Below are 23,963 nucleotides of genomic sequence, written 5' to 3'. Positions count from 1 at the left end.
GGCACAGTGACAGGCCTATAAAACCAGTGACTTGGGGAGTGTGGCAGGAGGATTGCAAGTTTGAGGCCAGTCTTAGTGACTGTCAAAAAAAAAAAAAAATTATTTAATAATTAAAAAGGGTTGGGGATGTAGCTCAGTGGTAGAATATTCCTGGGTTCAATCCCTAGTACCCCCCCAACAAAACAAACAAAAAAAAAGAGGGGACTCTAAGAATATAAAACACTTCAAAAAGTGGTAAGTGAACAACCAAGAGATCAATTCTTTTTTTTTTTTTTTTTTTTGGTGGTGCTGGGGACTGGCTGCAAGGCAAGCACTCTACCAACTGAGCTATATCCCCAGCCCTCAAGATCAGTTCTTTTGAAGGAAAAGCACTTCAGGGCTGACTTTTACTGATCAGAAAGAATTTTCCTATGGGTATATACTCTTGTAAGACAACTCCAGAAAAGTCAAGGCGGCACTCTTGAGATTATTGTCAATCAGTTTAATATATGTCCATAGGTAGTTCATTATGAAGACTTAAATTACAAAATTAGCTGCCATGGTCCAAATATGTGGGACTTTAAGAAAGCTTATATTACTTAAAAGATAGCTAAGCATATCAACTTTGATTTCTAAAATGTATTTTAAAGGCTTGTAATGCAATGCTAATTCTAGAACTATATAGCACTAAATTAAATGTTATTTTTGTCATTTTAATAACTTAAATTCACAAACTGTTAAAAAATATTACATCTGCATCTCCCAGTTTACACATTTCTGTATTAACCTAGAGAAAACCCATGTGAAAAGTTCCCATGCAGTTACAAAGGCAGCGGTACATGCTGTTTTCACAGCAACTCATTGTTATTGCCTCAGAACAACAGATCTGCACATAAAGCATCAACAAAAATCCCTCTTCCCATACCCACCAAAACACCCAACCCTTTCCCATCCCCAGCAAAAATTACCTGGTACCAGCAGTGACTTAAAAAATGCTTTCTTGGTAGAAGCATTTATAAAATGCAGAGATCTGAACAAGCCAAATGCTTGTACAGACAGATGGGCCTCTCCCCCAAGTTTCTTCCTCAAGAGGCAGAACTCTCAATAGTTTAGGAAAGCTCAGTTTTTGAAGTATTATTTATGCTCTTTGTGGCTATTTCTTTGAAAGGACATACCCAGTCTCAACTGTGGAAGAGAGAAAGCAGAGGGAGAAGCTAAGGTATACAGCCATGACAGAGTAAAGCTTCTCCATGAACATCCAATAGATTGCATTAGTCAAGAAGAAAAATATTTGTGATCTCACACAGATCAATGATCTGATTACAGATGTGATCTAGGTGAAGCAGTTAATTTTTCATGCATTTGATACTCCAGAGAAATAAACATAAAGCCATTTAAAATACAGCATTCACATTGTCATTAGCTCATAGTATGAAGTAAGGAGAAAATCATGCTCCTTTACTACCTACCTCTAGAATTTTCCAGGTACACATCAATACCCTAACACCTACAGATTTCCTACAATACTGTCATCAGCAACTCCCACCTACAAAACATACTGCATTAGGTTCTGAGTTTCCTGAAATTTTGTCACCACAGTGTTCTAAATTTAACTTTTTCACAAGTTCAATGTAGACACAGAAGAAAACACCAAGCAATATTTATTGTGCAATTCCAGTAGTTAATTGTGGAATCTTGGTTTAGAGTCAGGTTCCATAGCTACTCCATCTGCTTAAACAAAAAGCAACAACCTAATTATCCCCTGTAAATTTCATGATAGTTCTTCAAACATTAAAACACTAAAAACATTGATGATTCATGTTATAATTTAAAAAATACTTTAAAACTACACATATTTTATATATAATTTCTTTTATAAAATAATCAAAATAATTTGATTATCTGGAAGAAAATTACTGAAATAGAGCCCTTTCAATGTATCCACAACCTCTGTAAAACTCCAAACCAAGAGCAGAATAGATGATGAAATTAGGATTTCTCAGAACAGAGAGTATCTGAACTTTAAGGTGAGAAAAGGAATTGTGTTTTTTTATGTTTCCTATGAACTCAGAGCTTATAGGTGGCATTAGGACTCAGATCTCTGGGATGATTTTACATGGCTTTCACTTTGATTTGTTTCATTTTCATTTGCTTCTTCTCTAACTTCTTCTGTTCACGCCTCAATGCGGCTTCCTGGAGGATAGGAAGGGAGAGAAAGAAAGAACCCAAACTTAGTTGTAAGCACATTTGAAAAAAATCAAAAGCAGAATATTGCCTATATTATTCAAAAACTTAGGCTTGTAACACAAATAACATTCTAGAACAGAGTTAACTCTTGATAGCATAACAAATTATGTTTCAAAAGGTGATCTGTAAATTCCTGATCTGGGAACTACTGACTATTCTAGGTTCCCACACAAATAATAAAGAACTTCCTATCAATACTACAGTGTAAGTAAAAATGCTTATTAATCCATAGGTGTCTTTTCATATAAGTAGTTTGAAGAACTGAAATATCAATATTAATGCTACTTTAATGCAAACACATTCTGAGTCTGGATTCACAAAGGAGGAAAGAACCAACCCCCTTTGGCAATGCTCTGCCTACTGTGACGGCCTAGTAGCAGGCAACTACAGCATATATGTCAAAAACTATATTATTCTGGGACAGTTATATGAAGTAGTCAAAGATATTCTCCCAACATCCTCTTCCCTCTTTCTCAACCTCTATCTCCACCACAGTCAATCTTTCCCCAGCACTATCCATCCCTATTCCCATATTACATATTATACTCATGTATAAAACTCAAGATACTAGAATATAGTATGGTTAAAAAACATATTTATGTTAATATATTTAAGTGATATTTTATGCCAAGACCAATATATGTGAAAAATGTTCACTTTCAATAATTTAAAAAATGCAAAACAAGACACCATTCCTCACTATCAGATTTATAACTTCAAGCAACTGATAATGTGTTTTCATAAAGATATGAGTAAAGGGGAGCTTTCATACAGTGTTAAAAGTGTAAATAGGTACAACTTCTTATTGGCAGTATCTATTAAAATATTTTTCATAAATATATGTATACATGCATACCTACATACTTAATATTTCTTGAAAACAATCCTAGAAGAAATATATATTCACATGTATGTACATACATATGGATACCTCCCAGGACTGTTTTCCTTAAGAAATAAAAAAGCACATATGTGGGAAGATATTAATTTCTTGTATTTATAAGCTGATTTACATTAAGAAAAGATATATACACACTTAGCATATGAATGGATATATAAACAGTTGGAAAACTATATAAACAGTATTTCCTTTAACAGTATTAACAGTAATTACCTTTAGGGATGGGGGTGTTTGAAGGATTGTTATATTATTTTTACATGGTAATTATGATTAATTTTAACTTCCGTGTATATTTTTCACTATGCTTTTCAAACTAAATATATAAGAAAACAAAACAAACAAAAAGCTATATTAGCAGTGGCAGGGAGGTCCAGCTCACTTGTATGAATGAGCCATTCAAGTTGGAAATTGGCCAGATGCAGTGGCACATGCTTTTTAATCCCAGCTACTTGGGAGGCTGAAGCAGGAGAATAGCATGTTCAAGGTTATCCTTGCCAAGTTCAACGCTAGCCTCAACAACTTGATGAGATCCTATCTCTTTTTTTTTTTTTTGCAGTACAGGGGATTGAACTCAGGGCCTTGTGCTTCTGAGGTAAACACACTACCAACTGAGCTATAGCCGCAGCCCGACCCTATCTCAAAAAAATAAATTAAAAAAAAAAAAAAATATATATATATATATACATATATATATATAAAGGGCATTACCGCTTAGTGGAAAAGCACCCCTGGGTTAAATCCCCAGTACTGCTAAATAAATAAATAAATGTCAGTCAGAAATTGATTATAGCTTTCTTTTTTCTTGACTTCTTTTCCAGTTAATTCACTAGATCTTCTCATAAGGTTCCCACACTAGACATTACAAAACAATGGTTCTTAAAAAAAAAAAAAAAAAAAATGGTTTACATCCACAAGAAACTTTCAGTCTAACTCAAGTTCTGGGTCGCCTTTTTCCTTTAACCCACTCTAGATTCAAATCCTAGAAAAAACAGAACTTCCTTTTTCATATAAAAATGAAAGATATTAATGATTCCTGTATAGATTTTTTATGTGTATATATTAAAAAGTCATTTTCATTTGTAAAGAAGACTGCATAAACAGCTAAACTTTTAGGGGAAAAAACCCATCAACTAACCCAAACCAAATCAAATGAAGCATGATGAGATAGATCCAGGCACGGTGCCTCATGTTTGTAAGTGGTTTGGGAGTCTGAGGCAGAAGGACTGCAAGTTCAAAGCCAGCCTCAGCAACTTAGCAAAGACCTAAGCAATTTAGAGGGAACTTGCCTCAAAATTAAAAAAAAAAAAAAAAATTTTTAAAAAGGCCGAGGATGTGGCTCAGTGTTAAGTGCTCCTAGATTCAATCCCTAATACCAACAAAAAAAGGAAAGAAAAGAAACATGATGAGAGAGATGCAGGCAGAGCTGTGATATCCTGGACACTTAGATTATAGTTTTAATGCCTCTTCTGGCAACTGTAGTGCACACAGAAGTTCACATTTTTTTGGCATCATATCCCCTTTGCTCTGAAGAATTTTCTTCAATCTTCGAGATTATTCTCATTTAAATTCACAAAATATCCCAAATGTTGAGAAAATACTAAACTTTAAGCCTGCATACATTCCTATATAGAACTACCTGAATAATAGGCATCCTGATATAAAAATCTGTATTGCTTCAGTAATAAGGTAAGCGTGTCTTACCTCCAGTCTGCGTTGTTTCTCAGGATCTTCTTCGTTCATGATGCGCTCCTTCTCTGCTCTTTTCTTCTCTTCACGCCGCGACTGTGCAGCTTCCTGTCTCTGCACGTGTGTCAGTTTCAAGAAGTTCTCTTCTACTCGTGCACGGTTCTTATCTGCTTTTTGTTTGCCCTTTCCCCAAGAGACAAAGTCTTTCATAAGAAATGCATTTCTATTGCCACAAAAGTAAAATTTCACTCAGCATTCTTGCATTAAACTACTTTCATCTGGCACTTTTCAACTAGCAAAAGTCAATAACTGAAATCATTGACAGCTGTTCCCTTTACACCCCTACCCAGAAAAAACACTAATAAAAGGTACCAGTTTGTAATAAAGGCTTTGGGTCTTACTTCTCTGTTGAGTCGAAACTTTTTGGCTTTATCAATAGAATAAATCACCATGTTCATCAAGGGTAGCAACGCCTCCATATCCTTTGGGTAAGTGTTACCTGAGCCAGGCACTGGAAAACAAAGTCATTTTCTTATTGAGTTAATGGCAGCATTAGTACTTGAGTCACCGATTTTTTTTTTTTTTAATGTTAACAGACTCCTCTCTCCAAGTTTCCTAGCAGAAAATAGAAATTAAAATATATAAAATGTGATCTTCTTGAAGAAACCCAAAAATCAATACACAGGCATGAGTTTATTAGTTTTAATGTAGAGTTACATATATCAATAGCAAAGGAAAAATACTCTCCTTAAGATCATCTCATAGAAAACCAAGAACTCAGAGAGGACCCAGAACACTTACCATTAAATGTAAACAATAGTGTCCTCTTAGTGTCAGGCAGCTTTAAAGGCTGACCTTCCCTGTCATAAAAGAAAAGTCTTTTAAGACAGTACATAAGACAGACATTTTCCATGCACACAAGTCATTCTGATTCATTTAGATGGGCAGATACCTGCAAATAATCAGCACAGTATATGCCTTGGCATCCCCAAGTCAAATATAATCTCTGGGCCTAAAGGAGATTTAAGGTCATCTGGTCTATTTGGCTATGTGATGAAGGCATTCCCAAGTGACCTTCACCCTACATTTGAACACCTTCAGTGATGTCCCCTGCAGGTAGGATATATTCCATCTCAACTGGGAAGCCAGAAATGAGTATACATTTAAGTATGAGGTTCACATTTTATATGACACTTGTGCTTTTTTTTGTTTGTTTGCAGTACTTGGGATAGAACCCAGGAGCACTCTACCACTCTGCTAAATCCTGTCTTTAAAAAAAAAAAAAAAAATTTTTTTTTTAAATAATTTTGAGACAGGGTCTTCCTAAGTTGCCTAAGTTGGCCTTGAATTTGTGATCCTCTTGCCTCAGCCTCCCAAGTAGCTGGTATTACTGGCTTGTGCCACCCTGCCTGGCCTATTTGCTTATTTTGATGAATTATATTTTATTTCCAACTTCTATGCTATCTTCCCACAATAAAGCATCTTACTTGAGTTAGCCTCTGAAGAAATTTAGGGATAATCTACTATAGCATACGGTTGGCCCTCCATATCCATGGGTTCCATACCTGCTGAGTTAACCACCTGCAGATAGGAAATATCTGGTAAAAGAATGGCAACTGTAATGAATATGTACTGTACAGACTTTTTTTTTCCTGCCATTATTCCCTAAGCAATGCAGTATGACAGCTGGTTACATAGCATTTACATTGTACTAGGTATTATTAATCAATCTATAGTTTTAAATATATGGAAGGATATGCATAGGTTATATGCAAAGACTAAGACATTTTTATGTAAGAAACTTGAGCACCCTTCATTTTTGGTGTCTGAGGGAAGTCCTGGAACCAATTCCCTGTGGATTTGGGGGGAAGACTATATAATTTAGTTCTGTCTTTGAAGATTCCTTTATAATCTTTAATTGTCAGTAATCCTCCCACTTGATAAATATTCCAATGTGATATTTTGTCCCTGGCGTTGCAAGGATGATACAACACCATCTAGAGGGTATAATCTGAATAATTCTCATACACAATTAAAATCCAGAATGAGTTTTTTCTTGTTGTTATTGTTTTGATGCTGGAGAGTCAACCCAGGGCCCCTAGATAGACAGCTTTATTTATTTACTCAGTACTGATAATTGAACCTACTGCCATTTTACCACTGAGCTATAGCCTCAGTCCTTTTTATTTTTTGAGAGAGAGTCTTCCTAAGTTGCTGAGGTTGGCCTCAAACTTATGATCCTCCTCCCTCAGTCTCCCCAGTCACTGGGATGACAGGCTTTTAATTGTACTCAACTCCACTACCCATGAGAGTAGTGTGCAACTAGAAATTTAGATAGTAACCAGTTCTACATGACAAGCAAACTCAATGATGCCCTCCTGAGACAGGCTGTGAATTTAAAGAATGAATCCTAGCCCTAAATATGTACACCTGGACAATATTACTTTAAAGCTAAAAACTTACTTGGGGATAACTGATAATATGCTAGCAAATGATATAATCACCTAATTGTTTAAAGAGAAAAGCCAGAAAAAGTTATGACAAAATACATAGATTTATAATCAAAAGTCAAACCTCATAGACAAATTAATATTATAAAATTTGGAAAAAAAAAAAGTGCTGGATGTGGTGGTGCTACTTGGGAAGATGAGGAAAGAAGATTGCAAGTTTGAGGACAGCCTGGGCAGTTTAGCAAGACCCTGTTTCAAAAATTAAAAACCAGGCATGGTGGTGCATGCCCATAATCCCAGTGACTGGGTAGGTTGAGGGGTTCCTAAGTTTATAACCAACCTCAGCAACTTAGCGAGATACTACCCCATAAGTAGAAAATTAAAAAAAGGACTGGGCTGTAGCTCAGTGGTAAAGTGCCCCTGAGTTCAATCCCCAGTACTAACAAATGAATGAATGAATAAAATTAAAAGGATGGGGATGCAGGATGTGTTACCATTTGTGTGCGAGGACCCGAATTCAATCCCTAGCACCAAAAACAAAAACAAAAACCAAGATGTTCCATCTTCTTAATATCAATCATTCTGTAAGAGTCTCATGAATCATGAGTGGGTGATGCAAATAGGCAGAGACACAGGCAAAATAGGTTAGGCTAGACTCATTTGTATGTCTCCCATATATTTTCTTTCTTTATGTTTTTGGTCCTGCTGAGGATTGAAACCAAGGCCTTGCATATGTTAAGCAAGTGCTGTGCCACCTGTGTTACATCCCCCTCAATGACATCTCTCTCTCTCTCTCTTTTTGTTCCAGGGATTGAATCTAGAGGTGCTTTCCACTGAGCTACATCCCCAATACTCTTTAAAATGGTATTGTTTTTGTAGTACTGGGGACTGAACTCAGGGCCTCACACGTGCTAGTTAAGTGCTCTACCACTGAGCTATAGCCTCAGCTCATTCTTTTTATTTTATCTGAGACAGGGTCTAGCTAAATTGTAAATTGCCAAGGCTGGCCTCAAACTTTCGATCCTCCTGCCTCAACCCAGTTGTTGGGATAAAGGCGTGCACTATCTCACCTGGCTTTTCAATGACCTCTCATGATGCATACAGTCAAAACAAAGGAAAACTTGGATACCATCACCAACTTCCCTCACTCATTTGGTAAGAAAACTCAAAGAAGCACTTTGTGGTGTTTCAACACAGAAATAGCAAGAAATACTAATTTCAATGTTTTATCTCATACGTACTCTTGCATAATTTTTGGACCAGAGAACTGGTCTGAAAAATGAATGGATTCAATCTTGTCAGCATAGTGTGTAAGAAAGTGAACCATCTGAAAAACAGAAAATAAAATTATTTTTTTAAAAGTTGATTTTGATGCATTTCTCTTTTTCCATAAAGATTCACCCTTCAATCCCCCTTATTTTGAAAAATAGCACTCAGACCAAAATGTTTTAAAAATTTAATTTAAATAAGGAACCTCTCTAAAGTGAAATTAATATCATTCTCATAGAGCAGCTGACAATATGTCTCAAAGCAATTCTGTAAATAAGAATGAAAGCATGAAGACAAAATCTAAAATAATTCAGGGGATTCTTCTTTTTATTGGTACTAGAGATTGAGTCCAGGTCACTTAACCACTAAGCTTCATCCTCAGCCCTTTTTATTTTGAGACAGGGTTTCACTACGTTGCTTGGGTCCGCCCTAAATTGCTGAGGCTGGCCTTGAACTTGTGATCCTCCTGTCTCAGCCTCCCTAGGTGCTGGGATTATCGGCGTGTGCCATCATGCCCAGTTTCAAGGATTTTTTTTTTTTTGGTACCAGGGATTGAACCCAGGAGCACTTAACCACTAAGCCACATCTCCAGCCCTTTTAAAATATTTTATTTAGAGACAGGGTCTCACTGAGTTGCTTCCGGCCTCACTAAATTGCTGAGGCTGGCTTTGAACTCTCAATCCTCCTGGGTACTGCCTCGGCCTCTGGAGCAGCTGGGATTACAAGTGTGTGCCACCATGCCTGGCTTAAGAGATTCTTTTTAACATGTCACCTTGAATTTACATTTGAAATTATCCCTGAGTTATTATATAATTTAATGTAACTAAGATCTATTGTTATAACACAAATAAAAGAAAGAAATGATTCTCTGTACACCTTCTTTTCCCATGCTAACTGAAAGTCAATATTATGGACCAAATGACATGGTAAAAAGAATTAAAGTTGTGCTCCTTCTTCAAAAAATCTGCATCATTAGTTATGCTAGGAATAATTTGCTATTCATTCAGAGAATTTTTTGACTAATCAAATTGTCCTTTTGACAACTATTACTTAAAGTACTGCTTAAAGTAAACTATTGCTTTCAGGATTTGTGTGAAAAAGGAATATGTAACTAATGCATTGACATAAAGGGAAGAATTCATACAGGGTGACTTTTAGGCAGAGTGCCTTCTTAATGCCAGGTCTGGCAAATGTCTTTTTTGCATTTACCTTTGTATCCATCATTCCCTCTGTGACTTCTCCCATCTCTGATAGAATGGCCAAAGAGTCTGGCAGTCCATACTTTGCTCCAGACTTAGGTTTATCACTACAAAACTCACTCTGGAGGAAGAAAAAATGGAAACTAAGACAGGATATTTGATTATGCACAAAGATTTCCCCCACAAAAAGTGTATGTATTGACATATTTCAAAGCAGAGTTTAACAATATTTGAGTGAGGTAATTAATTGTCCTGTGCAATGAACATCTATTCAATAAAGAGGCACATTTTCTACACTTATTTGCATCAGAAAAACTTGACATACCAGATCCTGCATCTCTTTTTGTAGTCGCACCAAGGCTTTCCGTGTGCCAACAGCAAACACATAGGTATCCATGTCTTCATCATTCATGGTTACTTTTATTTGCTTTTAAAACAAAACAAAACAAAGCTTACCTATTGGGTCTATGATAGGTAGATTTCTAAATGGCCCCTAAGAACTCCCTTGAGTGGGATTTGCAAATATGATGTGATCACTCCCATAATCATGTTGTTATAAGGCAGAAGGTTCTCAATTGGTTGATTGTGAATGAACAAAAAGGAGTATGATCTTGGGTATACCCACTAAGTGAGCAAATCCTTAAACAGGACTGGGTCCTATTTGAAGAAAAGAATCAAACAATGAAAGGGCTTATGAGAAGAATGAATGATAGAGAACTGAGGGTGGCCTCCAGGAGCTGAAAAGTCATTCCCACTTGACAAGTAGAAAGAAAAGGGAGACCTACAACTACAAGAAACTGAATTATGCCAACAACCTGAATGACCTGAATGAGAAGAGGTCCCCAAGAAGAAAATTCTACTCTAGCCAACACTTCAATTTCAGCCTGTTAAGACCAGAGCAGAGAACCCAGTGAACCCATGCTTGGACTACTTATTTTTACAGTGAGATAACAAATGGGTATTGTTTTAAGCTGCTAAATTTGTGTTAATTTGTTCTGCAGCAATAGAACACCAACAGATTCATAAAGGAGTACTCAAGTCCAGAAATCAGCGTTAACAAGATCCTACCTGGAAATGTGGTAAAATAAGAAATACAGGGCTGGGGATATGGCTCAGTTGGTAGAGTGCCTGCCTTGCAAGCACAAGGCCCTGGGTTCAATTCCCAGCACCGCAAAAAAAAAAAAAAAAAAAAAAAAAAAAAAAAAAAAAGAAATACATTTGTTTTTTGTCTCAGGTACCAAGCTCCTAAAACCCTTAGAATTGCCTGAATGATTAGAGTGTCTTTTGTTGTTGAGAAAAGAACCCTTTAGGATCCCACAAATTTATGCTAATGCAGTGACTTTGGTTGGCCCCTAGATGGCCTCAGGAATGGGGCTGGTCACCAGAAAATCGAGGGCTTACAGGGTGTGATCTTTCAGCCCTATTCAGGACATCTGGGGAAGAGAGGAAGAATGGAGATTGAGCTCTACAAAGACTACAAAACAAAGATGGGGATTTAGCTCAGAGAATAGTACCTGCCTAACAAGTTCAAGGTCCTGGGTTCATCTCCAGTAGAACAAAAAAACTCCTGAATAAGACTCAGAGGGCTTCCAATTTGGTGAACTCATCAATTTGCTGGAAGAGTAAAATGCTGAGAGGTCATGCTCAATGCATACCCCTCTCCTATATCCAACCCTATGCCTCCCTGTTATTTGGCTATTCCTGAGTTGTATCCTTATGTGTCTTTTTTATTGGCCATTCCTGAGTTATATCATTAAAAAGAAATCAGTAAATGGCAGTAAAGTGTTTTTCTGAGTTCTGTGAGACAACCTAACAAATTAACGAACCTAGTCAGGGGTTGTAGAAATGTCCAATTTATATCTGATCAGTCAGAACTGTACATGGCAACATGGATGGCCTGGGATTTGCAATTGCCTCTGAAACAGGGAACTGGACCCTTCAACCTATGGGATCTAAGCTAACTCCAGGCAGACTATATCAGAATTGAATATTCAATTGGTGTCCAGGCAAGTACAATTATTAATACTCTGCATTAGGTCAAAATCAGAAGCCTAAAGAGTCTGATATGATAAAACATGGCCCTATTTATCATCTTATTTATATTTTTAAGTGTTTGGGCCAAACAATTATCAGTATATGGAAAAAAATAAATATTAATATTGGGTAAGACCTGGCAAAATGGTAGCTGTAAAAGAAAATGTTTCTGCTCTTTCAACATTGACAGAAAATTACATAAAGTCAATATCTTAAACAGAATCCTGCAAGAAAAAAAAAGTAACTAAATATAAAAAATCATGAGTTTATTAAAGCAATTTCTCTTTGGGAGGTAGGGACAAAGGAGGGAGAGAAGGAGAAAAAGATAAAAGTATGGCTGGCCCAGAGGAAAAGAGATTAAGTCTACTCTAGGAAAGAAATGAAAATGATTCAAACACCAAAGAATAATTTCTATAAAAAGATGGCTGAGGGCTGGGGATATAGCTCAGTTGGTAGAGTGTTTGCCTCACATACACAAAGCCCTAGGTTCAATCCCCAGCAACACACGCACACGCACACACACTCAAAGATGGCTGTAGTCACAGCAAACTTTCCTCATTTTTAACTAATGTTTGGTGGGGAAAAAAAGATGATCGGAATATTAAATGATGAGGCTCTAAAATTTAGTGGATTAAGTCATCAATGGTCCATTAAAAAAAAATTAAAAGATGTAGGTTTACAACTAAAACTGAAACCTTTAATGAGTTTCAATCCAATAACATTTCAAAGTACTAAATTTATACAATATAGCACTTACTTAAAAACACTGCTTTGTATTTCCACATATGCATATATATGTCTTATTTTACTAATTCACATAAAAGAAGAAATTGTCCCTTTTTTTTGTTTATTTTTTTTGATACCGGGGATTGAACTCAGGGGCACTCAACCACTAAGCCACATCTCCAGCCCTATTTTGTATTTTATTTAGAGACAGGGTCTCACTGAGTTGCTTAGCAGTTCGCTTTTGCTGAGGCTGGTTTTGTACTCGTGATCCTCCCACCGAGCAGTACTGGGTATTGAACCCACAGTGTTCTATCATGGAGCTACATCCCTAGTCCTTTTTATTTTTTTATTTTGAGATACTTGCCTAGGTTGGCTTTGAACTTACAATTCTCCTGTCTCAGCCTCCAGAAATGCTAGGATTACAGGTGTGTGCCAAGATGCCCAGCTATTCTGTATATTTTTGTTTCTTGTACCAGTGGGAACCAACACAAAATATTTACTGAAAGAATTAAGGAAGGAGGAATGTGGCATTTCTAATAAAGGATACATTTGCAGTTTAGCAAGTTAATTTAATGAAGGAAAAAAGGTATGCCTAACAGTAAGACTCCTAAATCATGATTTGAGCTCTTTCAACCAAAATTATCTGAAGCAAAGAAATCTGAGAAGAAACCCAGCTCTTTGCCAAAAATAAAGGCATACACAAGAAACAGAGTTAGATATGATGGCAAACTATTTGTGACAACTGCACTTCCCTCTATCAAGGCTAATTAAGCTGATCTCTATGGTGGTAGAGTATTATCTCCTTCCTTCCAAAAAGCACACTAAGGCCTCCTGATAGTTGCACACTGAATGGAGGAAGATCTGTTTAAATAGAGAAGGATCAACTTTTTGGTAAGGGATACAAGTTGCCAGAAATTCCAAAAAACAATCAGGTATAAATGGAATAAGGTCTAAGAAGTTACAAATTCAATCTGTTATAGAAAACCAGCAGAAATAATACATACCACTTGATCACTCATTGGCCTCATCATCCGTGCCAGGACATTCAGTAAGTCTTGTCTCTTCAGGAACTAAATATATAAAGAGTTAATATAGTTATCAAATATCCTCTATAACACTTTTGCCAGGTAGTAGAATAGTTAGACCTCATTTTAAATCAAACATGAAGAGATAAGACATTGAATTTAGAGCATTAGGAACCACATCTGGAAAGGGAAAATATACATTGGACCAGAAGTTCCCTACTTACCCTCAGCTGGATAAGCATTCCCTCACAGCACACTCGACCAGAACACCACAAGTTATAGATGTGCTCATTCTCCTGGTTCAACTTTCCAGTGCTTGTAGCTTCTTTGTTAGTTCCATCATCCCCTAAGGGTAAAACCACTTAATGTGATTCACTGATTATTTTGGGGCCTAATCATTACACCCTTCCTCTATCCTGACTCCAACATGATCATAGCTTTAGGGTAGCAATAATTTGTTATCTCATAGAATCTCTTTTGGACAGAGAGTATATGGACTGGCACTGTTCCTTTAACTACTACTTTTTTTTTTTCTAGTTTAGGGGTTCCATTTTCACTCTTCAATAGATTTGATGTATTTCTTGTACTTCTTTACTCATTATCATCTAATTTTTAAGGATTACTCAGTGTCACAGTATCTTTTTTTTAAATACATTTTTTTAGTTGTAGGTGGACATAATGCCTTTTTTTTTTTTTTTTTTTAATGTGGTACTAAGGATCAAACCCAGTGCCTCACATGTGCCAGGTAAGTGCTCCACCACTGAGCCACAACCCCAGCCCCTCATAGTGTCATCTTGATGAACCAACCATCTTTATAAAAAAAATTGTTGACAAGTCCTAGATTTTCTGCAAAAGCTTCATTAACCTCAATTATCTCTTCTGATAGAGGAAAAAAGAATTCACTAGCTTTCGCACTTTCCAATGCACCAAATTTCTCTTGTTTTAAAAAATTTTGTACCAACTTCAGACAGACTATAGTAAACATCTCCCACTGAGAGGCAGAGCAGAGGGATGGGTAAGGGGAAGCAATGTAGAATGAATTCTTAAAAAATAATGTTATCTGTGCATATATAAACATACCACAGGGAATTTTACCTTTGTGCATGAGTAAAAAGAACCAATCAAATACAAATAAATAGAGGAGCAAAAGGAAGTCTACTAAAGTAGAGGAAAGAGAATGGGGGGAGGGGAGGAAAAAAGTGGGATCATGAACTAAAATCAAATTCCAAGCATGTATGAGTTTGTCAGAATGAGCCCAACTACTGTGTATAACTATAAAGCTGTATATTAAAAACAAAAACAACAACAACAACAAAAAAACAACTCCCAGAGTTGCCTGCACCAAATTGATTCCTATCCCTGGTTCCAGTACTATTTTCTGTTGTCATCCTTTCATGTTTCTCTGTGAATTTATGCATGGAGAATGGAGCAGATGGCACTTGCCCTCAGATACCAGCATGTGGTAGGCACTAAAGCTGTGGGCAGCTCCTCATCATTCACTGGGACTTGTATGCTGGGTGACCGTCTAGATTGGTGGAAACAGAGGCTCCTTTTTACTTTTAAAACTCTTTGTCTCCATAAAAAATAACGGACTCTAGCACCACATGAAAATGAAGCAAGAGAGAGGGCCAAAAGCTGCTTATGTTTTTTAATTTTCTGGTCAAAAAGCACTCTGACAAACCACTGCACAGCAGTGAGAGCAAAGGACAGCATGGACTTTGGCATTTTTTTTTTTTTTTTTCCAGTGCTGGGGATTGAACCCAGGGCCTTGTGCTTGTGAGACAAGCACTCTACCAACTGAGCTACATGCCCAGCCCTGGACTTTGGCAGTTTAATAGTTCAGCCAAGTTTAAATATTTCAGCTCTTCAGTTCCTTCCTTAGGAAAATAGAAATTATACCAAACTGACAAGTATTGTTACAAAAAAGTAAATAAGAAACAATGTATGCAAAGTACCAAACACAATATATAAAGTCTGCTAAAGAGTAGAGTTTATGAATCCCTATTTACTATTTTTTAAAATATTTTTTAGTTGTAGATGGACACATACATTTATTTTATTTATTTACTTTTATATGGTGCTGAGGATTGAACCCCATGCCTCACACATGCTAGGCAAGTGTTCCACCACCAAACTACAACCCCTGCGCTGCTATTACTAATTTTTTTTTTGTATCGGGGTTTGAATCCAGGAGTGCTTAACCACTGAGTCACATCCCCAGTCCCTTTTTTTATTTAGAGACGGGGTCTCACTGAGTTGCTAAATGCCTCGTTAATCTGCTAGGACTGGTTTTGACTTGCAATCCTCCTGCCTCAGCTTCCTGAGCCACTGGGATGACAGGGGTATGCCACCATGCCTGGTGCAGTTATACAGTTGACTGATAAAAGATAAGAAAATTACTACATAAATGCAATATACTCAGTATATTAAACCTAAAAAAAGTGTACCCTCTTCAAGCAGTACATGAAAGCAATTAGATGCTTATGCTTAGGAAAAAACGCACAAAGCTAAGGTACTAGGGAACAAAACTGAACAAATTATATTGCTTTATTATGTGCACGTACAAATATGTAACAAATCCCACAATTACACATATTTATAATGCACCAATTGAAAAAAAAATGTGAGAAGAAAATGCTTCTTCTTCAGCAGTTAATGAAAGCACTTAGAAGCTTATGCCAAAGGGAATAAACTGTTCTTACTAGACTATTTTCAAGCAGGCAGCAGGACATATATTGGCCTAACTTACCCACTAAGGTAAAGTTGCTCTCCAAAAGTTCTCTATGAGTGTTAAACCAGGCCTGAGCGAGGCGACTGTTTTTATTCTTTCCAATGATGTAGTTCATGATATAGGCAAGGAGACCAGTCACCATCAAAATTTCTAGATAATAACTCTCCCAACTGTTCTGGAGGTGTGCAGGTACCTAAAGAATCAAAATTATTCCTATTAATGTTCAATAAGGCTGAATGATAGAGTCTAATAATGGTAAGAAAAATGAGAAGACCCATAGGCAAAAGTAAATCTTTTACATAACTGTCACTGAATATGGTTGTACGTTGAAAAATAAGCCTATTTTGGTTTTCTAGGTCAGTTTTGTAAAAGATTCTTTAAGGAAATGTAAGGACAATCAGATGAGATGAAAAGCTGGCAAGCCCTTTATATTAACTTGGTTCTGAGTTCCATCCCAAAATATATCCAGTGAACAGTATTTCTGTTCATTTATTTCTATTTTTTTTGTGTGTGTGTGTGTTGGGTTTGAAAGCAGGAGTGCTTAACCACTGAGCCACATCCCCAGTCCTTCTAATATTTTATTTAGAGACAGGATCTCACTGAATTGCTTAGGGCCTCACTAAGTTGCTGAAGCTGGCTTTGAATTCACGATCTTCCTGCCTCATCCTCCTGAGCCGCTGGGATTACAGGCCTGCACCATCATGCCTAGCTATATATTTATTTATTTTTATTTAATTAGTTACACATTATTTCTTTTAAAAAATATATTTTAGTTGTTGATGGACATTTATTTATTTATTTATTTATATGTGGTACTGAGAATCTAACCCAGTGCCTCACACATTCGAGGTAAGTGCTTTACTGCTGAGCCACACCCCCAGCCCCATTATTTATTTCTTGATAATTAAACTAACTAGGAGAGCTAGAATAAAACATAGGCATTCCTTTTCTAGGTGTGGATCTTTATTTCTGGGGTGATGGTGGTGCTGGTGATCAAACCCAGGGCCTTGTGCGTGCTTAACAAGGGCACCACCACTGAGGTACACCCCGTTTCTAGGGTAGATGTTTATCAGAATAACTGATGTCAAGTTCTTTCTCAATGCCTACTATTACATCAACATTAGCCATATGTCACTAATTATATTTCTGGGATTAATGACATGAAGATATTTTGTTGGTTAGTTTGGAATTCAGAATCCTGTATACCTACATCAACAATTGTTATTGGGTCTTTGTTTTTGCTAGAAGATGTATCTGGTTTGTCTTCATAACCTTCAAATTCTTCATCATCATAAGGCTCACTCTCAGTATCTCCCTCCTATAAAAATGAGACATAATCTGTTTTTCTCTACAAATGTCACCAGCATGTGTCTGATTTTGTGGGCAACATTTATAAAAGAAAAGAGACTTATTAACAAAAAGCCCAGAACAAAGATAGTACATGTTTTCAGCAAAATATCAAAGGGTTCAAACTTACAGTTCTAAGATAAATAAGTTCTGGAGACCTAATGTACAATACAGCATGGTAAAAATTAGTAATACATTGTACACTTAAAATTTGCTATGACAATAGATCTTAAGTATCTTCATTACACATACAAACAAAGGAAGCTATGAGGTGACAATATGTTAACTAGCTTGATTGTCGTAATCACTTCACAATATACACACATATCAAAACACCACATTGTACAACTTAATATATATAATCTTCATTTGTCGCTAAACTTCAATAAAACTGAGATAAAAATCCAAAAACACAAAAATGAAGAAGTATGGGGAGTACCCAAAATTCTAAATGATGACAATCCTCACCCATATATAATATCTGTTCTCCAGTCCCTTCCCTAGTCAGGATTTCCATAGAGGAGGAAAATACAAATTACCATATTAATGTAAAAGGTGGAAACATTGGTAGGTAGAACTCTACTTATTGAAGAAAAATGAGATTCCAGAGAGTAAAGGTCTCCCTAGATCTGTGTCTTATTTCTAATATTTGAGAGAAGTGCTAATTATAAAACTTTCCATCCTCCAAATTTCAAAAACAAAATCAATGAAAGAGAACCCCCACCTGGGTATCTGTATCTTCAAAATCTCCTTCTTGGTTTTCATCTTGCCCTTCCAATTCCACAGTGGTCTCATCTTCATCATCTTCAGTAGTTATCACCCGTTGAGGAGATTCAGTGACAGAATCTTCCAGGACATCCTCAAATTCAGCAAAGTCATTATCATCATACTCTACTATGTCCTCCTCATCCTCAAAATCATCAAACTTGGCTTCAGAGACACTCCCAAACACCAAAAGGACAACAAAGAAAGCGTGGAAAGCTTTCATTGCACCTTAAAAATAAGCTTAAAAAACAAAACAAAAAAAGTCTTAAAATGAACTACTATTCTACATACATGAAAATTTGTAAAAAGTTAAAATAAAAATTTACAAACCTCTCCTGCTTTTCTCTTACTCAGTACTCTCGGATTCCAAAAACAGTATACAGAACAAAACAAAACACACACACACCAAAAAAATGAACTTAGGTCAAGAGGCTTGGGGTCTAGTGTAGACCTCATCACTAGTTATCTATAAAATCTTGGATAAATCAATTAATTTCTTTAGCCTGGGGCTCTAAATTTTTTTTCCATTTAAACTGGGTATTCCATAAACAATTTTTTCTTCTTTTTTCAATATACACTTTGACGGCCTATATCAAGCTTTCATTTTCTAAAGAAAATGAAAAGGACAAATCATGAAGGAATAAGATGCAACTATTTACCTGTTAGTGATAACCAAAATAATATGTAAAAAAAGCCATGCAAGGCTGGGGATGTTGCTCAATGCATGTGCAAGTTGGGCTTGATCCCTAGCATAGCACGCGCACGCGCGCGCGCACACACACACACACACACACACACACACAAAGGCCATTTGCCCTTAGATCAATTTTGTGTGCCTGCACATGTTATAAGAGTATACACTTAAGACACTAAGTGCTAGGTACTGTCCTAAAGGCTTTATGAAAAGGAACTGATTTAATACACAAAAAGCAAATGTTTTAATCCTCATAACAACCCTCTCAGGAAAGCAGAATCACCAATATCCCCATTTCACAGATAAGGAAAATGAGGTACAGAGATGTTAAGTAACAAAACTATCACATGACATAGATCTGTGATTTGATCCCAGAGTTCTGTCTTCAGAATCTTTGCTATGAGCTATTTCTCAGGTTGCTTCTCAAATGTAAGCTGGTGGCTGTGGCTTTATATTACTTAGAGTAGTAATTTACTAACAAACTGTTTCTAGTATGTATGGTAGAATTCAATATACTATCATTTTATGGCTTTCAGAAAGGAAAAGTAAGTATTCAACATTTGAACAAGTTTGTGAACTAACAAAAAACATGACAAAAAATTATATGAAAATATAAAAGACAATGCAATCATTTTATCTAACAGGTAAAGTATTTGTGCTGCAATAGGAAGTAGCTAAGGGAGCTTGGGATGTAGCTTAGTTGTAGAGTGTTTGCCTAGCATGTGTAAGGCCCAGGGTTGACAAATAGTTAAGATATTTCGAACGATCAAAAAACCATTTAGAGTAATGCAAAACCAGGCCTAGTCACTTAGGCAGGAAGGAGAGATAAGGGGGGAGAGAACTGGAGAACAAAAGAGACTTTAACCTATAAAAGATGTAGGGTGAACTCACTTCTTGGGACTTTTAGAACATCAGCCATGGCCCCCTTCTTCCTGCTGGGAGAAGTCTGTATTATTCCCTTTAAATAAACCTGCTTAATATGCTTAAAAAAAAAAAAAACATTTAGGAGCCAGTGGTGGCTCAGGAGGTTGACGCAGAAGGATCGCAACTTCAAGGCCAACCTTAGCAACTAAATGAAGCCCTAAGCAACTAAGCAAGACCCTGCCTCAAAATAAAAATAAATAGGGCTGGAAATGTAACTCAGTGGTTGATCAAGCCCCCAGATTTGATTTGTAGTACAAAACAAACAAACAAAAAAACTCCACGAAAAGCCAAACCACTTAGGGTTTTTTTTGTTTTGTTTGTTTTTCAGTCCTGCCCTCTTATCTAAACACCCGACCTATATCATCCATTATCTAAAAGGCATGCCTATTTTCATGTCATACAATCCCCCCTTCTCAAATACTATACTTGGTAACTATTTTAGGTTTCGTGGAGTAGACACCGGTGTGTTGGGTACCTTTGAAAAATAATCCTTTAAAAATGTAAGGCATTCTTAGTTCAAAGGCCACCTCTAGGGGTGGTCCTGGGGGGCCCCCTGGACCTTTGATGGAACAGATGGGAGGAAGAAGAGGTGGATGTGGAGGACCTGGAAAAATGGATAAAGGCGAGCACCGTCAGGAGCGCAGAGATCGGCCCTACTAGACACACAGACCCCGCAGAGCTGCATTGACTACCAGATTTATTTTTTAAACCAGAAAATGTTTTAAATTTATAATTCCATATTTATAATGTTGGCCACAACATTATGATTATTCCTTGTCTGTACTTTAGTATTTTTCACCATTTGTGAAGAAACATTAAAACAAATTAAATGGTAGTGTGCTGAGTTTTTTTTTCCTTCTTTTAAAAATGGTTGTTAACTAAGATTTAACAATGGGAACCCCTGTGAGCATGCTCAGTATCAATTTGGAGAATCAAGAGGGCCTCTAACTGTAACAATGTTCATGGTTGTGATTTTTTTTTTAAATCAAATTCCAAATATTTATAAACAAACAAACAAAAAAGGCCACCTCTAGGGCTTTTGTTTGTTGACTCCTGCTCTATAGTCATCTTAAACTCAGCAGGTTATCTGAATTCCCCTATTTTTATATTAATCTCATTTTTTCCAGTCTTCTTTTATAAAATGAAATATCTAATTTCGCACTTCTACATTTGAAATTTAATCAGCCATCACACTCTCATGTATTCTTTGATTTCCAAAGTCACTGTAATTCAAGTTATCACCACCTGCTGAGGAACCACAGTATTATCCTAAACTGAATTCTTTCCCTAGTTCCTACTACTCTTCCTTCAAAACCACTGTCATAGTTCTAAAACAACTTTTGTTACATAAGGATTCATTAATCCTCAAAGGTTAACCAATTCCTATTCCTGCAAAACAATATAAAAAGTTTTCTGGCTTTCACAGTTTGCCATAAAATGATGCTACTATATCAACTATACCTTCATTAGGTATATTACCATGCCACTAGGCATATGGTCATGCCAAGATAAGTGAAACATGATTCCTGACAAAAATTTGCTCAGGGATCTAGCTTAAAGGCTATGTATTACAGTATTATTTATGACAGTACAAATTTTGAAACTATTTGGTTAAACTATGGATGTATCCAAACAATCTTACTTTTGTTCACCAAAATTTGTTACAAATGTAGTGTTTAGAAACAAATAGACATAAAGAAAAAGGTTTAAAGGTACATATACCTACATACGAATAGTAGTTAGTGTGTATGGTATGTTTATTGGTATTTTGTCTTTTTTTTTCTTTTTATTTCTCTAACTTTCCTATGATATATGCTTATAATTAAAAGAAATAATTCTTTGTAAATAAAAATACTTTTCTGCACTGGAGAAAGAAGACTGAGGAACAGCTATGACACAAAGGCCTGAAATAACCCAACTTGAGGAAATGAGGCTGAAAAGGACAGCAGTGATTTTAAGTTTTGTTTATTGAAAATGAGTAGTTTGACAAAGCCATCCTTAAATGAGATAAAGAACAACAAAGGAGAAAAATGAAGAGGAAAAAGGTAATAAATTCAATTTAGTACTTATTTAAAAAGAAAGTAAATGGATGGGCTGGGGATATAGCTCAGTTGGCAGAGTGCTTGCCTTGCAAGCACCAGGCCCTGGGTTCAATCCTCGGCACCGCAAAAAAAAAAAAAAAAAAAAAACAAAGAAAGTACATGGAAATATAAGAGTTCAGGACACAGACATGAGCTAGAAAAAGATACTATGAGAATGGACAGATCACCCAGAAAGTATTGAGCTGAGTGGGTGAGAGGTGGGGGGAGAAAACACCCAACGAAAATCTGGAAACAAGTCATAACAGCCAAGAGGTGGGCACATATCTCCTGTAATATCTACCACACAAAAGGCACTCTTTAAATATCTGTTCCCCTCATTATAAACACACTTTTAAGTGTTAAAAAGTGTTTTAGGGCATCCCTTTTCAGATCCCAGGCTTAAATCTTTTCAAATAGAAGCAATTAAAGGTTAATCCTGGTGCTGTCAACTTGATTAGACTGCCAAAACAGAATGGTCATTTTAGACTGAATTTCAACATGGAATGTTCATACCATAGAAGCATTTTTAAGATAAGTTAGCATGTGACAGGGCTCCTTCAAGGTTATTTAGGTTAAAATTATACAAGTCATTTGTGTATTGGCTTTTCCTTTCATAAGTCTGGTGCACCTGTTAACCCATTTCTCAAATGCACAACTCGGTGCCAGGCCACCCAAGCTCTGGGGCTTCTGAAGCTAGGGAACACTGAACCAAGGCAGGGCACAAGCACCAAAAAGTCTGGTTTGATTATGTTTTGTAAGCTAACTAGGCAGTCTCTCAGTGACTAACTCTGGACTTAAAAACGAAAGAGTAAGTAAAGTAACCATTTTTGGTTGTTATTTTAGAAGAGGCCTCTATGATATTAGCTAAAATGTAAAATCTCTAGACATGTAGTCATTCCTGTCTCCTTAAAAGTGTTGGTTAAAAAACCGTTTTATATTAGCAATCTTCAGAGAAGGCTGACTACAGAAAGTAATTGCTTCTGTCAAATCACCCTTCCTTCAGTCTCTCTCCACCATGGAGAATCCGTTCATCCCAGTGTCTATGCGCCATTCTTCTTGCCTCACATTGTAAATTCCCTCTAACTTTGTCCTTTTGGCTGGCATTTGCTCAGAGATCTGCGAAGATTTCAAAAATCACTGAAATTACCCCAGCCCCCCAAAAACCAGTAGAAAATGGGCCAGAAAAGTGTGGACAGAGGTGTAACATAACATATATATGTATGTGTACGTGCATATATATACGTATATATGCCTGTGCGTATATATATATACATATACACACACTTTTTTATATGATTTTTTAAAAGAAAGTCAGGGATAAGAAAAGTCGCAGAGATTGATGCATGTCACCACTGGCTGGACATAAGGGCTGGTTAAGTGAAAAACAGGACCAGATTATAGGCCACGCAACTCAGTCACCGCTCCGCCAGGCCCAGCCCCACCGACTAACGCGTCATGGCCCGCTACCTACCTTCCCAAGGCTGAAATCCGGCCCGGCGCTTCTGTGGCCTGCTTCTCAGCCTGGCTGCCACCTTTACCGTCGCCGAGGTTTTACTAGCGGCTATGCCAGTAGGACATCGCAGAAGCAGGTAGCTCAGTCACGCCGCGCCTCTCTTCACGTAACCTCTGCCGTCCGTTACGTAGAATGCGTGCGGCTCATCCGCGCCTGCGCGCGGCCTGGGGGGCGTAACGCGAACTCGGTTACAGCGCCAGGCCTCTCCCTCCCCGGCCCAGTTGAAGCGAGGTGGGGCTGCTGGGAAGATTACATAATCCCCGCCCCTGGGCCATAAGTGCTCTCGCCCAAGCCAGCACTTTCCATTAGGGTCCATTCGAGTTGACGTCACTCTGAACTGGTGCTCCGGAAGCTAAAGGTGGCCATGCTCCATGGGACCATGTGGTCAGAGG

General features: G+C 37.0%; 1 protein-coding gene across 1 annotated transcript; it reads right to left on the bottom strand.

The window, feature by feature from the left end:
- Nucleotides 1–469: 469 nt before the first annotated feature.
- Ccdc47 (coiled-coil domain containing 47) lies at nucleotides 470–23,849 on the bottom strand. Its single transcript, XM_047544512.1, has 13 exons — nucleotides 23,530–23,849; nucleotides 18,319–18,599; nucleotides 17,458–17,565; nucleotides 16,266–16,440; nucleotides 13,741–13,862; nucleotides 13,496–13,561; nucleotides 10,057–10,158; nucleotides 9,742–9,852; nucleotides 8,505–8,590; nucleotides 5,615–5,673; nucleotides 5,215–5,324; nucleotides 4,829–4,996; nucleotides 470–2,172 (listed from the first exon to the last, which is right to left on the bottom strand). The coding sequence occupies exons 2-13, from the start codon at nucleotides 18,580–18,582 to the stop codon at nucleotides 2,092–2,094; spliced, it is 1,452 nt and encodes a 483-aa protein (XP_047400468.1). The 5' UTR covers nucleotides 18,583–18,599; nucleotides 23,530–23,849; the 3' UTR covers nucleotides 470–2,091.
- Between the last annotated feature and the right edge of the window lie 114 nt (nucleotides 23,850–23,963).

The sequence above is a fragment of the Sciurus carolinensis genome, chromosome 3 (assembly GCF_902686445.1).
Source record: "Sciurus carolinensis chromosome 3, mSciCar1.2, whole genome shotgun sequence".
Taxonomy (NCBI): domain Eukaryota; kingdom Metazoa; phylum Chordata; class Mammalia; order Rodentia; family Sciuridae; genus Sciurus; species Sciurus carolinensis.
This window is presented reverse-complemented; position numbering and strand designations above follow the sequence as displayed.

What these genes read in the sequence shown, in the direction of transcription:
- Ccdc47 (XM_047544512.1), bottom strand. Translation starts at nt 18,582, where the DNA reads ATGAAAGCTTTCCACGCTTTCTTTGTTGTCCTTTTGGTGTTTGGGAGT. An exon ending in TTGAAGATACAGATACCCAG is followed by an intron (nt 17,566 to 18,318) that starts GTGGGGGTTCTC and finishes TCATTTTTATAG; the next exon opens with GAGGGAGATACTGAGAGTGA. An exon ending in AGAAACAACGCAGACTGGAG is followed by an intron (nt 2,173 to 4,828) that starts GTAAGACACGCT and finishes CCTATCCTCCAG; the next exon opens with GAAGCCGCATTGAGGCGTGA.